This window comes from Podarcis cretensis (assembly GCF_951804945.1).
Source record: "Podarcis cretensis genome assembly, chromosome: 6".
Classification (NCBI taxonomy): Eukaryota; Metazoa; Chordata; class Lepidosauria; order Squamata; family Lacertidae; genus Podarcis; species Podarcis cretensis.
Window position 1 is genome coordinate 60,382,709 of NC_137175.1, and position 16,129 is coordinate 60,398,837.

The 16,129-nt window shown below is 42.4% G+C and overlaps 1 protein-coding gene across 6 annotated transcripts in view; it reads right to left on the reverse strand.

The window, feature by feature from the left end:
- DAB1 (DAB adaptor protein 1) overlaps positions 1-16,129 on the reverse strand; it is a 666,637-nt gene that overhangs the window by 12,688 nt on the left and 637,820 nt on the right. For all 6 annotated transcript variants that reach the window (XM_079982111.1, XM_079982112.1, XM_079982114.1 and 3 more), the window contains 5 exons: positions 12,726-12,782; positions 7,836-7,898; positions 7,111-7,219; positions 3,000-3,548; positions 1,294-1,421 (listed from right to left, as the gene is read on the reverse strand). In XM_079982111.1, coding sequence (XP_079838237.1) covers positions 1,294-1,421; positions 3,000-3,548; positions 7,111-7,219; positions 7,836-7,898; positions 12,726-12,782 — 906 coding nt within the window. The remainder of the gene's footprint in view (positions 1-1,293; positions 1,422-2,999; positions 3,549-7,110; positions 7,220-7,835; positions 7,899-12,725; positions 12,783-16,129) is intronic.

The following is a 16,129-nucleotide window of genomic DNA, read 5'->3' on the forward strand; positions in this document are numbered from 1 at the left end:
AGGCACAGGGTCATGCGTTAGCTATTGTATTCACCACTCGTGCTATTCAACTTAAGCCAAGCCATGTGATTGTACTGACAGCAAAACTTATCCATATTGTCACCTACCCAAGCCACTACACATTGACCTGTGAAGGGTTGTCCATTCCCAGCATTAAGGTGTATACTTACTTTCATTTTCAAATGTCACTGATTCCCCCCTCCCCCTGGGAAATCAAATGTGTTGTGCTATTTTTACAATGTCTGAAGAAATCTGCCACCTCCTCCCCCTGAAAACAATCTGGTCATATAAAGCATTCCTGTTGAATGCTAGAAAATGGAGAGCATGGATTCCCTCTTCCCTGCCAATCATCCTCCCTGGCTTGCCCTGGAGAAAGCAGAGGGAAGAACTCACTACTCTGTAAGATCCTTCCTAGGTTGAGTTCAGCCTGAAGGTGGCAAAACTCGACTCAGACACTGAGTGCCAGGGGCTGCATTTTGAACTCTCCCCCCCCCCCATTGCATCACACCAAAGTCTCTGAACTCCTTTGTCTTTCAGCCCCAATATCCTTCTGTGTTTCTAAGGCAGAACTGCAAATTTATATTGGCTACAATGGTGCCATCACACAAAGCTTTGATGGCACACTGCTGCTTCCGGTTCTTGAAATCTAATTCACAGTTGCTCCTCCTGAATTCTGTCTCTTTGAAGAGCTGGCAGGAGGAGGTAGATACGGACTAATAAATCATGAGAGAACAATCCAGCAGAAATGTATAACAAGTAGGAACACTCAAATAGACTGCATAAGCTGACATGTAGATAAAAATGTTAAGTTAATCTGTGCAATCTTCCATTTTGACTTACACGTTTTTGCTTCAGCAGTATACGTGCTAGTCTAGCACACATTGGTGCTGATGGGGAAACTGGAAGAGTGAAGTGGGAGCACTGATCAACACTCTGTCCTCTGTAATTTACATTAGTTGTGAGCAGTCAGGAGAAAATTAGAAGAGTTACATTGCGTCAAATAGAGAGAAAAATTGAGGGAACATTTGCGTTCATATCCTAACTCTCTATTTTTTGTAGGGCAACCTTCATTGCCCAAAGTCAATGTTAAGTGTCTATAATTGGACTAGGAAACACTCCTCTATTTTCTTCTACAGTTCAATTTTGCTGATTGAATACTACCTTTAATGTGAGCTACAGCAAATGTTTTAGTACTCATGCAAAGTAGAATTTGAGTAGAATTTTCAAAACTGTGATCATGTACATAGTAACTGAGCAGTTTATGGGTTAATGATTTGGAGTTGCCCCACTTACCGCTTCCTGTTCTTCACTTTTACTTGGACTTTCAAAGCCCTCTTCAAAGAGGTCATCTGCAGCAGGGTCACTGGTATGAGATGCTGAGGATTTGGATGGGGAACTTTGTCTAGGAGCAGGAGTTGGAGCTGAATAAAGACAAGAGAGATAATTTGAATTGAATGGATGTAAAAGGTAAAGGTAAAGGTACCCCTGCCCGTACGGGCCAGTCTTAACAGACTCTGGGGTTGTGCGCCCATCTCACTCAAGAGGCCGGGGGCCAGCGCTGTCCGGAGACACTTCCGGGTCACGTGGCCAGTGTGACATCGCTGCTCTGGCGAGCCAGAGCCGCACACGGAAACGCCGTTTACCTTCCCGTTGGTAAGCGGTCCCTATTTATCTACTTGCACCCGGGGGTGCTTTCGAACTGCTAGGTTGGCAGGCGCTGGGACCGAGCAGCGGGAGCGCACCCCGCCGCGGGGATTCGAACCGCCGACCTTTCGATCGGCAAGTCCTAGGCGCTGAGGCTTTTACCCACAGCGCCACCCGCGTCCCCTAATTGAATGGATGACTGACTCCTAAATATCACCAGAGAACCTGCTGGCAGGTGTCCGGGGGGGGGGCTAGGAGCCTAGTGCCACTGTGTGGTTTGGCAATCCCCCCACCCCCCAAGATTAACAATAAATGGATCTGAGAAACTTGTTTTAAAAGGCAAAATTGCTCTTAGTAAAGTGTTTGGGAACCATTGAGTTTGACAGTTTTGAAAGATTCAAAATATTTTAATTTTAGTTTGCAAAATTCAGCAACCTCTTATCATTCATATGACAACAATGTCCTGGGTTTACTTTGTTCTTAATTTATGCAGCAGTACCAATGCGTTTATCTTAAAATCTTTAACAAAAATTAGATAAATATAAATAAATAAATAAATAAATAAATAATAGAAGCTTTCTATCACTGGAAGATGTCCATCTTTTAAAAAACTACAGATGCCTACTGAGTCATTTCTTCTAACTACACTGTGAAACAAATGAAGTATAAAATTAGCAGTAGTCCACTGAAATCACTTGCAATGCAATTGTTGCAGTACCATCAGAAATACACATTAAGCACACTAAAGGAATGTTGCTTCAGTGCAGTGATGATCCATCACCACACCTGCTTAAATCCAACTCCTCCATCCAATTTAATTGCGTGTTTAAGCACAGGAATCATCTCATCAGCAATTCTTAATTTAGGGTTGATTCACACAAAATGTTTTTGCAACAATGTAATCACAATGCTCAAGTAAGGCTGGTAATTATGAATCCAAAATCAGTAAGCCACCATTGCATCAAGCACAGCTTCCATTGGAGGAGGGGGCCAGAAACCCTCACCAAATTTCTGGATTTCCTTAGCTCATGAAGATAGCAAACAGAATCCCAGCTTTGGGAACTTCCAAAGCTGATTGTGCAAGCCAGTTTTTATGCATATTTAAGATGACACTGTCTTTCAACAACTAAATTACACTGTCTTTCAAAAATGAAATTCATTAAAAGTAATGTGTGTAATTAATTACGGACATCCATGAACTCCATGCGATTATCCTCGATTTCATGTCTTCCCAACTTCAAAGGCGCCCAATTTATTTAATTTTTAATTACATTCATGGATACTTCTGACAGCTCCATCTCAGAAAAGGGAAACAATGTGCGGAAGGTTGCAGCAGAAAAACGGGGTATACTCACGTGAGTTCGTCGATGGCGTTGTAGAAGTCACAGGAGTCAAATTTAACTGAGAGATGTCAAAGTCATCACAATCATCTGCTTCCTGTGCCATCCCAACTTTGTTAAAGTAACTGGAGAAGGCCTCTGAGGTACAACTGAGGGAAGGCTGATCTGGTTTTCGTGATGGCACTGGCGGAGGCTGAGCCATCTGGAAATCTTTGAACATTTCTTTTCCTGCTTGCTGCCTAGGCCTATCTGTCTGCGGACTGGATCTGGTGGAATCGCTTGTAGGTGGAACGGTAGCAATGGGGGCAACGGTACCTTGAAACATGGCTGCTTGTAAAGGCAATACAGTTTGTGTTGGCATGAAGGCAGCAGGCTGAAACTGACCAGCTACAGATGGCCATGGTTGCTGGGTGGGAGAAAATATCCCAGGTTGTCCCCATGCAATTGACTGTCCTCCCTGCATCACCTGAGCAACTGGAGGCTGAGCACCCATGGCCAGTTGTTGTTGAACAAGAGGTTGTTGTCCCCAGAAGGAGGGCAGGACAGCTCCCATTGCAACATAACCTTCGGGGGAAAGAGAGTGGGGACAATTTCAGAACAGGAAGAGTAAATAAAACCCATGGCAGCCAAGGAAGAAAAGTAGGTCAGATATACAAATGAGGAATCACAGGGAGTTTTGGTGACTTCTGTTGCTCCACTGAAAGCGTTGTTGGACAGAGGCATGGGGCAGGTTCAGATGCTGTTACTAGACTACATGCAAAAATAAATCTATTTTAATGAGATGGCATTTTCCAATAAATAAGAGAAAAAAGGGAGTGTTTTCTCTGCCCTTTCTTCTGAACGGAAATCTTCTATATTAGAGTATTTGTTTTGCTCACTCACCCAGCCTATCACGGACCAGTACTTAGTTGTACTAGTACTTTGCTTCCAGTATTTTTAGCATGACATAAGCTTCCTTTATTCTTGTATTTTCAGTAAGTAGGTTAACCTATTCCATACCGTAGTTTATATCTAAACCCTTTTCTTTCCATGTTGTCCGTTGCTCATTTATTACCCACAAATTTATCAAGCTAATTGCCCAAGGTGCAATTATGTTTCTGAAATGACCATCTGTGTAGACTTCTGATTTCCCCCCCTATTTATACTGGACATTAGCTCCTTGCTCACTGGATTTCAGCAGCTGCAGTTATCACACAAGAGCAGAAAAGGTATCTAGATATGGAGAATGTCAATCATATATTCGAGATTTTGAGTAACACGCAGACGTTGGGCAAACTTACACAAACTGTATGCAGAAAGGTGAAAGTAGTATGGAAAAAACATTCACACTCACCCTGCCCCAGTGTATTCATATAACCCCCACCCCCCTCTCCTGGCATCTCTAGTCAAACAGGTATTGCAAGTTTTTGGAGCACTGCAGATAGCCTACAAGACCAATTTGATCTGACTGATTAAAACAGAGCATGCACATCATTTAGAACTGTATTTCTGGCCCTCTGTGAGAGTAAAGGTCAGCAGCCAAGCCCACACTACTGCTTTAGAGGAGGAGGGAACAGCTATATAAAGCAAGACTGCCTCCCCTCCTCAGTTGTGTTTTGTCCTTCACCCAGCCACCTGCCCCTTTGGTGCAATGTCAAAACATTCCAGTTGCTAAAGATTTGTGGTGTTTTCCTCAAAAATGGGCCTAGGGCTTAATGGTCTCCTCCTACCTTTGTGAATTTGGTACCAAGGGTAGGTAAATATAATGAATATCCATACACAAGTGCAATGTAGATTATATGAAGAAATGCACAAAAAGCAACAGTGGTGAGTGCTCTGAAGCACTTTTAGAAGATAAAAGGAGTATCATACATAATCATTAAAATCTCAAAACAGGTAGGATTGTTAGGGGTTCTGAATAAATGTCTCATATCCACAAGGATGGTGTGTGTTACACAGGCAGAACTCCCTCAGCACAATGAAGCGACCATGAAGTAGGGAGGTGACTGCTCCTCAGACCATTTGGGACTGGCGGTGATGGGAGGGAGTTTTGTCACCAGCATTTTTAGAACCCATTGCAAAGACTTTAAAGTTATAGTTGATAAAAGTCTTTCCCCACTAAAAACCTAATCTGGTGTTCCATCTCATTAGCGCTGGGGTCATGGTGCTATGATAGCTCCACCATCTCTATGAAACCCACTCACCCACCCCAATTATTATCATCTGTTCCCACTCTCCATGAAGCACACGTGTAATTGGCCTCATTAACCAACATTAATAGGAAAGAGCAGCCATGTGTGCTTAGCCTTCAAGTTTAGTTTTAGGTTTGGATAAGGTAGGACAGTGTTTGAATGTTCATAGTCCAGGCTGCACTTCAAATGAAAGATGCCACTTCTTTTCTAAGAGATTTTTAAAAAATGTAGCCAAAAGATCCATTAGCTTGCAAAAACATTTTGTATGAAGGCCTAGTTTCAACATTTTACATACATCACTTCTAATTCGTCTGTGTTTCAGTTTCTTTTTTTGTCCATCCAGCACACCTTAACATGGGAAATTTCATTTAGCTTCTTAATTAGTGGCTCCCTCTCCTTAAAAATCATGACCTGGCTGAGTATACTAAAGCAGCATTCAAATGTTATTCCCTTTTCTCATTTTAATGTTTACTCTACCTAGATTTTGATTATTATTTTTTTTGCTATATGGAGATTAAACAAGTTTTGCTGATGAGGCATGTACACAACAATAAGGTAGTCTTTATATTGCAAAACAACAACAACAACCCTACACATTTATTTTGCTATGGAAAGAAGCAGTTTTCTTGCTTTATGTTTCAAAGCCAGCTGTTAGCATGTCCACAGCTCTGACTAGATAAAGCCAGGCTCATTTTGAATTTTTGTATTAGAGTGTTCCAAAACTTCAACCTATTTCATTTTCTGGACAATGGGATGTGTACGGTAACAAAATAAAAATAACACACAGAAGCGGAAAACGGGATAAGATTCAAACCACACCTGCAATCTGTTAGCAAATTGTTATACAAGTAAATGTGCAAGTATGGAGATATAGCCTAATTTAACATCAAAGGAGCCGCGGGTTGTCCAGTCAGGAATGGCTAGCAGGGTGATGCTGCCCTGTATCTCTTCTGGCCGTGGTGTTGCTACTGCTTACTGGGACAGTGCAGGGCAAGATCAGGGCTGCACAAGCACATTCAGACTCCTACACTGTCCCAGTAAACAGCAGAAATATCACCAATACAGTGCACCAGCTACAGGCTTCCTAAGTCTGTATGTCTTTACACTGTTCTTCCTAGCAAAATCATGTAATATATGCATGCACATGCGTATGCACTTGCTTTGCACAATTTATTCCAATCACAAAGTTTAATTTACTTGAAAGCAGAAACTAGAAATTTAGTGCAGACCACACACAGTTCTGGCTAATTCACACCTAACATTATAGTGGATTTCCAGTATTTTAAAGAGACAAACATACATTTTCCTTTGTGTTATTTCTTCCCGATAAACTACGTAAGCGAAAGAGGATTTAAGCAAAACCAACTGCTCAACAAATTAAAAGTAGTAATGGGGAACAAATGCATTGTCTCTGTATTATTCCAAGCTTCAGAAATGCGGTAAAGCTATCATTGTTTGCATTTTAGACACCGAAGAACAGTGAAAAACATAAATCAAACACCAGTCTTGTTTCTCCTGTGGCTCCCGGAACTCCAGGAAAATCAAAAGAGAAAAGAAAGTGGCCTGGAGGAAAGAGGCCTTAAGGAGTTTGAGAAAGAGGTTGTCCACATGCCTTCAGAAGAATATGGAAGGATTTAGGAGCTGTTCACTGAATGAATCACAGATGGATTGCCAAACTCTTATGGTGTAAACTGTATCTACTGGGTTGGGGGATGTAAATAAGATGCCTGATGGGAGGTGCTCATTTTATCTGTGGATTTTATATCTGTAATGGGTCATTCACTGCAGTCATTGATTAATGAGCAGGTATGCGGGAACTACAAATAACTAAATCTACTAATTCATCAAGGGTCTAGATGTTCTGATGTATAACAGAATAGCTCCCATTAAAAGCCACATATGCTCAGACTGGCCTTTAAGTTCTCAAGTTATATAACATGATGTGAAAAACTCACCTGAGGGTACAGCAGCAGTGCTGTAAGGTACAGAACTAAATACATCTGCACCAGCAGGAAGTGACTGGGATGAAGATGGGATAAAGGCATCACCTGGAGTTGCAGGGGTCTGTAAAACACAGCAAGATTACAACGTGCTGATTAAACATACATGGGTGGCATCTCAGTTGTGGCTTCTGCTGCCAAAAACTGGCTCTACATCCTTTTTCCTAATTAAAAAAAGCGACAGAGAGGAAAGCATGGGCTGGGGGGAGGGTTATAAGAGAGGAGATGCAGAAGGGAGAGAGCAACAGGAAAGTGGGGAAGGGAAAACAGCAGCAACTAGAAAACAGAATGGGAAACTGAATCAGGAAAATCTCTTATGATTTGTAATGTATTAAATAAATCCGAAAGTGTTCTTCCCCAGCTCCTAGGATATATGCAAATTCCTACAGCACCTGTTCTCTCCCACCCCCCATGAAGGGTCTAAGGCTGTGTGATATTAATAGCTTCACAGGGGATCAGTGTAAGCAATTAGTGCAGAAAAAGAAGTAGAAAGGTAATGAGCAATTTTACATAAGGAAAAATTCAAACTGGGTAAAATGATTGCAAACCTTTTTGAAATTCTTTCAGCTTCAGTATGGGGCATTGTTAGTCATGAATATCTAAATGCATTATGCTGCTACAATAAGCCTGCTGAAAGTAGCATGTGAGAAAGAGGCAGGACATTTCTCTCCGGTACTTACAGGGGGAGAGGTTACATCAGGAGGAGTGGACATGTCCCCAAACAGCTCTAGTTGGGTAACAGCCTGCAAAGAATTGCAAAAAGAAAGAAAAAAGATTTAGGCATGTCTCATCTCTTATCCACTGAGCAACACAGAAGCCAGTTTTGTAATGGAAAGCAAGAGTAACTTCTCAAAACAATTTTTTACTCGCAATTTTTTGGGGCCAGTCTGTGAGGCAAACCTGAACAAATGTCTGTCATTTCATTAATATCTCATTGGCACTCTAGATATTAAAGGAGTTAATAAATAAATAAATAAATAAATCCACAGATGGTGTGAAGAGGGAAATCTTTGCATAGAACCACCTCCTGATCAGAAGACAGGATCAATTTCTCCCCCTGCCCTTCGTAGAAATTTCCTCCTCATAGAGGAAGAAATTTATCCAAAGGTTGCACTGGCTTCAGTTCTACTACCTTGTCAATGAGTACCCAGACAATGGCCTTTACAAACCTCCCAAAAGGATGTTATGTCCATATCATCCTCTCACCAAGTGAGCTGTAATCCATCGAATGGAACAGTTCCCACTGTCCTATAGGTATCTTCTACTGACTCCTTCTGTCACTTAAACCATTGTGTTCTAGATACATTTCTTCCCAAGGCAGGCTGTTTAAAGGCACCAACAAGTGTTTTTTTCACTACTAATTTACATCCTTCAGACATTTAACTTGCATCAATCCCAGTTTCTGGAATGAACTGTTGGGACAAATGTGGCAGAACCTGTTTCTGAAAACCTATGAGAAATGAGTTGCATTTGGCAAGGGAGGAAACAATATATATTTTTTTGCAGCGTGCCAATAAGGAAGATTGTCCCTGAAGAAGGTATTTTTTGTTTCTGAACAGATTATGCAATAATAAAATATTTTGGTCATTTTGATACATTTTTCTGATTTATTTCTGCATTCGGTCTCTCCATTCCCCCCTCCCCCTTTTTGGGCAGCCTGCCTCCATCATCATAAATGCCTGTCCCACTTCAGGCTGCCATTAACAAATCATGGATGGGTGTGCTGAATATGTATGAAAAAATCCAGGTTGTGAATGCTAAAATCATACTGTTGATAATACCATATTAAATCTGGGCTCCAGTTGCAATATTTGGACTTTATGGGCATTGGATTTGAGCATGGAGGTGCTTCCCAAATAAGACAGCCATTTACGGACACCCAGCAACTCCAGAGGCAGAATCGGCCAGTCTTCTCAAGCCGATCTTATGATTAACCATTAAATAATGTACTGTATTTTGCGCCCCATAGGACGCACCGGCCCATAGGACGCACCTAGCTTTTTTTTGGGGGGGGAATAAAGAAAAAAAAATTATTTCCCCCCCAGGTGTGGGGCTGGAAGAACCAGGTCGGGGAACAGCGGGAAGGCGCGCTCCGCCTCCCCGCTGTCCCCCGAGTTTGTGGGGCTGGCGATGGGGAGAAGTGTGCTGAGCCCGGGACTGCAGGCAGCTCTGCGCAGCCATCGGGAGCCGGGTGGGACTTCGCGCCCGCTCCCGATGGCCGCGCAGAGTTGCGCTGAGCCCGGGACTGCAGGCAGCTCTGCGCAGCCAGCGGGAGCCGGGCGGGACTTTGCGTGCCGCTCCCGATGGCCGCGCTGAGCCCGGGACTGCAGACAGCTCTGCGCAGCCAGCGGGAGCCGGGCGGGACCTCGCGCGCTGCTCCCGATGGCCGCGCAGAGCTGCGCTGAGCCCGGGACTGCAGACAGCTCTGCGCAGCCATCGGGAGCCGGGCGGGACTTCGCGCGCTGCTCCCGATGGCCGTGCAGAGCTGTGCTGAGCTCGGGACTGCAGGCAGCTCTGCGCAACCCTCGGAGCCGGTCTCCTGAGGGTTGTGCAGAGCTTCCTGAAGCCTGGAGAGCGAGAGGGGTCGGTGCGCACTGACCCCTCTTGCTCTCCAGGCTTCAGCGAAAGCCTGCATTCGCCCCATAGGACGCACACACATTTCCCCTTCATTTTTGGAGGGGAAAATGTGCGTCCTATAGGGCGAAAAATACGGTATGCTGTACTACTCTGTTATTTCATTACTGGGACTCTCATGAACTTCACAGAGCCTTACATTCAAATCAGCATTCAGGCAGAGCTTTAGAGGTGTTCAGTGTGCAAGCTAACTATAATGCTCAAGAAATTCCAGTCTCTAACAGTATGCCTTCCAAGCTTGGAACTCTCCTCTGCTTATGAACAAATTCTACAAAAAGGATGTTAACTACCTGAGCTTGAAGGAAAGCCCTCAAAACTGAAAGTGAACTGGATGCTTTTTATAGCACAAAGCCCTTTTAAAAAAATGGAATTTGACACCTGCGTTGTCTTAATATGAAGGAAAAGGGATTAGCTATTCCACATGTAAACGCAAGAAAGGCAAGGCAGATTTTCAGATGCTTGCTTTGAAAGCATTTGGTCCTGTAAAATTTAATCATTTAATAAGATGTCATTTTACAGGTTGTGTCCCTTTTGTTGCAAAAAAAGGGTGTAAACTAATCCATTCCTTTAAAAGATACTTCCAGAAGGAAATTTATTTCCTAATTATCCCTGGTAGATATTATTTTTTAGCTTCTGCAAGACAAAGGGGCTCTGATAAAACTGTGCTTCTTGGTAATCTTTAATTTTATGACAGCTTGGGAGCTAGAGAATTATTTTGGGATGGACAAGTACACCCACCCACCCTACAATCAAGTAGGTTATAAGAAAATGATGGAAGAGAAGCATTGATGGTAAACATTCCCGTTGTATAATGTACATTGGAAATACTTCACAGATTTTGAATTAAGTTATTCCTGGTCATTACAAGAACATCTATCAATAATTTGGAAAGCAAAACAGATTAGGTGAAACTCAGTTTTCTGTGTTTTTGAGTTGCATACTGTTGTCTCAGTGTCCTGGCGTACTCAACTTTCAACTGGGCTTGCGAATAAGGCACAGCATTTGAGACTGTCACTGTAATTGCAAAGTGAATTATTGGACATTCACAGAATGATGCCAGGAAAGAAAGATATGATAAACTGATGAACAATTTGAGGAGGTGCATTAGCATGCAAATAGTGAAGCTGATCAAAATTAATTTGGCTAATATAAATAAATGATCTCCTTAGAAGCTAATAATTTTCTTTGAAAGAGCATATTTGAATTTGATTTACTAGAACATTTTCCATGATGGCTGCATATTGAAAAGTGCCTCTACAACTATGGGAATTAGGACAGCTGTTTAGAGGAAGTGTTTTTAAAATAAATGCTTTTAAGTGATCCTGAGCAGGCTAACAGGCCCATCTGCTTTCAGAGGCAATTGTGTGGGGGATGTTGCACATATGAACTGGTCAACAGATACCCAAAGCAGCAGGTGCAGATCTACAAACTGACCTTATGACTACATCATCCAGCCTTATCTTTCTTCTTTTATTTTCCCTTGCTCCCCCATCCTATTTTGTGTAATATCTTTTCTGATGAACAGTTCTGGAGAACTTTAAGGCTTGAAACACTTTTCTGTCATTTTGGTTGGTTCTACTAAAGATACTGTTCAACTGTGGATATGGGAGTTAAAAATTCAAAACATTCAAGTGTTTTCTCAAGTCTAGGCTAACCATACCCATTTCTGTGGTTTTTTCCCCCTCAGATGACTTCACCTCTGGATGTTCCACCCTCATGGTGCTGCACAAAAATCTGTTTTTTTTAATTTGGCAACAGCTTTTTAAATTTTAGTGAGCAGAAACAAAGCGGTGCAAATAAGGTTGCAATACAGCGAAAGGAGCGTAGGAGGATAACTGATTAGCATACAGCCCCATCCCCACCGTGCAATCATTCATCACAGTGCATAATTTTAGTTTTAGCTGATTCAAGCACTATAACTCCTTCTCTCACACACTCTGCAATGGAAACATACTCTGTGAGTAAAGAGCATCACAGATGCAGGGTTTTTCTATATCTGCAAGAATCCTAAGTGTATTCCTGTTGGTAATTAAATATTTAATGATATTTAATTATTAAAGCATTTGTGTCTCACCCTTCAGGTGTACATGCACCACTCAGGGCAGCTGACAACATGTAACATCATGCTGCCTGTAGAATGGAAACATTTGCATTTGCACTCTGTCACCAGTGCCAAAGAATCTCCATACCTTACATGCTGCTGCTGCTGCTGCTGCTGCTGCTGCTGCTGCTGCTGCAAACCGCTTGTTAAGCATTTGCTTGTTAAATGTGTATCTTGCTAGATGCAATTTGTATAGGAAAATTAGCTTAGATTTCATATTTTAGAAATCTAAATATCTAATGTACAAAGGAAACTCTGAGAAAGAAAATATGGGACTAGCTAGAGTTTATTTTACCCCGTTATATATTTGCTGGGATGGAAAGGCAGCCGATGTATGACACACATATGAATGAGTTGTGCTTTTTTTAGATTTTTGTTGTCATTGCTTTGTGCAGAGAAAGAGAACTCTAAATGGTAAGTGGCAGAAATTTTGGAGAGATCGTTCACCACTATGGAGGTGCTAGAAGGTGACTGTAATTTTACCTCATATCTCTAACTTTTGACTTGCTTTGTCTTTGGGACTATGTCTGGGGCTTGCCTTGGATGGAAGGCATTACTAGGGAAAGACCCTGTCCATGTTCTGTTTTAGAACTACAGGTTAGACTCAAACAGCTTCTCAGGGTTTATGAAATTTCAGCATGTTCTAACTTCACAAGCTGTTTGAGTAACACTGTGTGAAAGACAGATAAAGTGTTAAATATATGGACTATAATCAAACATTTGTGCTTTCTGCCAGCATCTTAAGAGCTTGTAGTAACTGGCACTAATCTCTGTTTAGTCATACTCTGCTAACTAGTTTGGTGAGTTCATCTATTTCTACTGAGAATTCTCTTACCTGAGTGACTCTACCAAGATTTTCATCTATGTCCAACAACAGGCTTCCATTCTCCAGCTGCAATGCATGATTGATGAAAATGAAAGTGAATGATTTATGAAAATGACATGTTCTGCTGAGTACAACAATGATGACTTCAACAATTATTGATTTTACTTCTGAACGAGAGCTATTTTATAGTTTCCTGGTCAGATGCTTTTGCTTGCCTCAGTGATTATATACATACTATAAGTTTTCATGGTTATATCGTACAAAGAAACAGAACGCAGTGTGGGGAAGTGAAAATGAAGGGTTGAGAATATCCATTTAAGAAAAACCACAGTTCTCAGTGGCTTCCCTTGAGTTCTCTGGGCTGTGTAAGTGGACTATAATATGGGACATTGAGGCAAGGGGAAAGAGCACAGAAGTTCCCATACACAGGGGTCCCTAGGGTGAGGATGACTTCCATCTCTACTGTGTCCTACATATATTTCCTCATATATGAAAATGGTCAACATACACTTGTAAGAGAAAAATAAATCCTTGAAGCTGAACACATTACAAGGGACAGAACCACCACCCATTGCCTATAGTTATAGGGATGCCATGGGAACCACACTAACCATTGGATTTCACCATTATTTTCTCGGAGCAAAATCACTTCTCTATCAGGGAAGAAAAAATAAAGTTTCAAAATGAATCAGAAAGTCCCTTCAAAATGAACCAGGCAGCCCTTTTGTATTTTCTGAATCTGGAGAAAAGCTCTACAACAGACTTCCACAATCTGGTGCCCTCCCAGTGTTTTGAACAGCAACTTCCACCATCCCTAGTCATTGGCCAAATCCTAGAGAAGAGACTTCCTGGTTTATTTTTAAGATGTTCTGGGGTGTCCCAGGGCTTTCATGAATGTAGATTTTTCTCACAACTGGCTTCCCTCATAGGCTAACAATACTGAAAGGCAGGAAGAGGCTCATTTCTTTCAAAGCAATTACTTTGAATTGTGGCTTCACATTTTGCTTAATAACTCTCATTCTAATGGGGCTAGAGATTTACTTTAAAAATTAATAATGCCAAGGTCCCCTTGTTGGTTGTGGGCCCAGTACAGATAGCCCCTGAACTCCACCTCCCATCTCAATGGCCCCAGTCAGCATGTGTGTATCTATAAGCTATCAGTTGGCCCAATGCACCATTTAGGATTTATTTTCCTTTTGTTCTCCTGCCAGCAGGAGAATATGTAGTCACTACTTATGGACTCGCTTTAAGAAAGGCCTACAAAGGTTAACCAGCACATGATTTCAGAGAAGCATGGAGGCAGAGATGCAGTAATAGATTACTTTGCTACAAGTCATGTACATTTTCAGAATCTAAAACAAATTATCTTTTTTCTTGGGACAGGATTCATCTTGTTTCTCCTCCTCCTGAGCATCACTCCAGCTGTCCTAAAAATTCTTCACTGCTGTCACGCTGAGTCACGCTGTGCCCTCAGCTGCCTTGCTTAACCAACACTGATTGCTCTTATGAAGCTGTCTGGAGAAACAGCAACAGCGTAACACTGGAGAAACATGTATGCGGCGTTCAACAGACCATTAGCAACAACCTGATTGTGCTATGGCAGGACCTCCCAGAAAATAGTTGCCTGCCATGTCACTGCATGTCCCAAGTGCCCAATTATCATGGAGCACTTGGGCTGTATCCTCCATCAGTTCTTGTTCTGCATCACTTGCCGCTGAGGAGATGCTTCCTAAGGGTGAGCCATTAGTGTCTATTAGACCGTGGAAAAGTCTTCAGCGGAGACTTCACAGGACTACACTGCTCTAACTGGGGGCAAATATTTGGCACCGTTTGTCTGTCTTTCCTTAGACGTTTCAATACAAAAGGTTTCTCCAATTAGAGCAAACCCTCCTGCACCCCCCACCTGCCTCTTCCTAGCGAGCTGCAGAAACAACCGGCAGCATAGCAAGACGTTAGATTGCTTGATCTTTCTGTATAATTGCAGCCTTTGTGGATTTCTCTCTGTGTGTTAAAATGTAAAGGCTGCTTCTAATTACTTGAAAATCTGTCTCATCACAGATCAAAACATACACACACATACCCCACAGCTCAGTCAGTGAAGAACACACAAGCAAGTTGCCTGAAGGGGTAGGGGGAATAGCAAAAACCCTCCTACCAGGAAGGTATTAAGCCTTTCAACAACTGTTGTATCTCCTCCTGTTGGCATACAGAAAGAGAGGTTGCAAATGTTTCAACCTGATGTTTAAATTAAAAGACATCTGGGTTTTGTAAGCCTCTCCATTGCCACGGCATTTGTCACTTGGTGGAAGGGAAAAGACAAAATCATATTTGTTTTTTTAAATAAAAATTTGTAGGAGGGTAGTGAAACAACAGGATACAATGTAGAGTCTACCTGAGCTATGTTCATTGAGAAACAGACACACACACACACACAGAAAGGAGTGGAGGGAGTAAGAGGTGAGGTTGTATCCCATACTAATCCTACTCATCTAATAGACCAACTGAAGTTAATGGATACAACTAACTTAAGTTCATTAAGTTCAATGGGTCTAAGCAGGGCTAAAAGTAAAGGTAAAGGTACCCCTGCCCGTACGGGCCAGTCTTGACAGACTCTGGGGTTGTGCGCCCATCTCACTTAAGAGGCCAGGGGCCAGCGCTGTCCGGAGACACCTCCGGGTCACGTGGCCAGCGTGACATTGCTGCTCTGGCGAGCCAGAGCCGCACACGGAAACGCCGTTTACCTTCCCGCTGGTAAGCGGTCCCTATTTATCTACTTGCACCCGGAGGTGCTTTCGAACTGCTAGGTTGGCAGGCGCTGGGACCGAGCAGCGGGAGCGCACCCCGCCGCAGGGATTCGAACCGCCGACCTTTCGATCGGCAAGTCCTAGGCGCTGAGGCTTTAACCCACAGCGCCACCTGCGTCCCTCTAAGCAGGGCTAGCATTAGATAAAATCCCGGGTCTTGGATTCTTCACCTTCATATTTGACAGACAAATCAAACAGTTTAGGCAATTGGTACATTTCAATTCCAAATAGCCATTCTCTTTTTGAATTCCTCCTGCTGCTAATCTGGTGCTTGTTTTTCCATGATATTCTATCATATTTGTGCCTTATTTTACAATCTGCCTTTTGAGCATGTCTGAGTCTAACGGAGCTTGTATAGAATAGATTTCTAATGAATTTTGCCCAATATATTTAGGTCTGCAAACCTCCTAGGAATGAATTCTCAGGAATCATTTATTCCTGGCATTAAGTCTCCTTTGTGCACCCACTGTTAATATTAGCAAATGCTCTGTGGGAGGCCTCCAAGCCTTAGAATAGTTTATTAAGCAATTAATGAAGTTTTTAATTCTTAAAATCTTTGCAGCAGGAAACGTTTGAGCAAATCATAAAAAATATCACTGTCTTGACCTA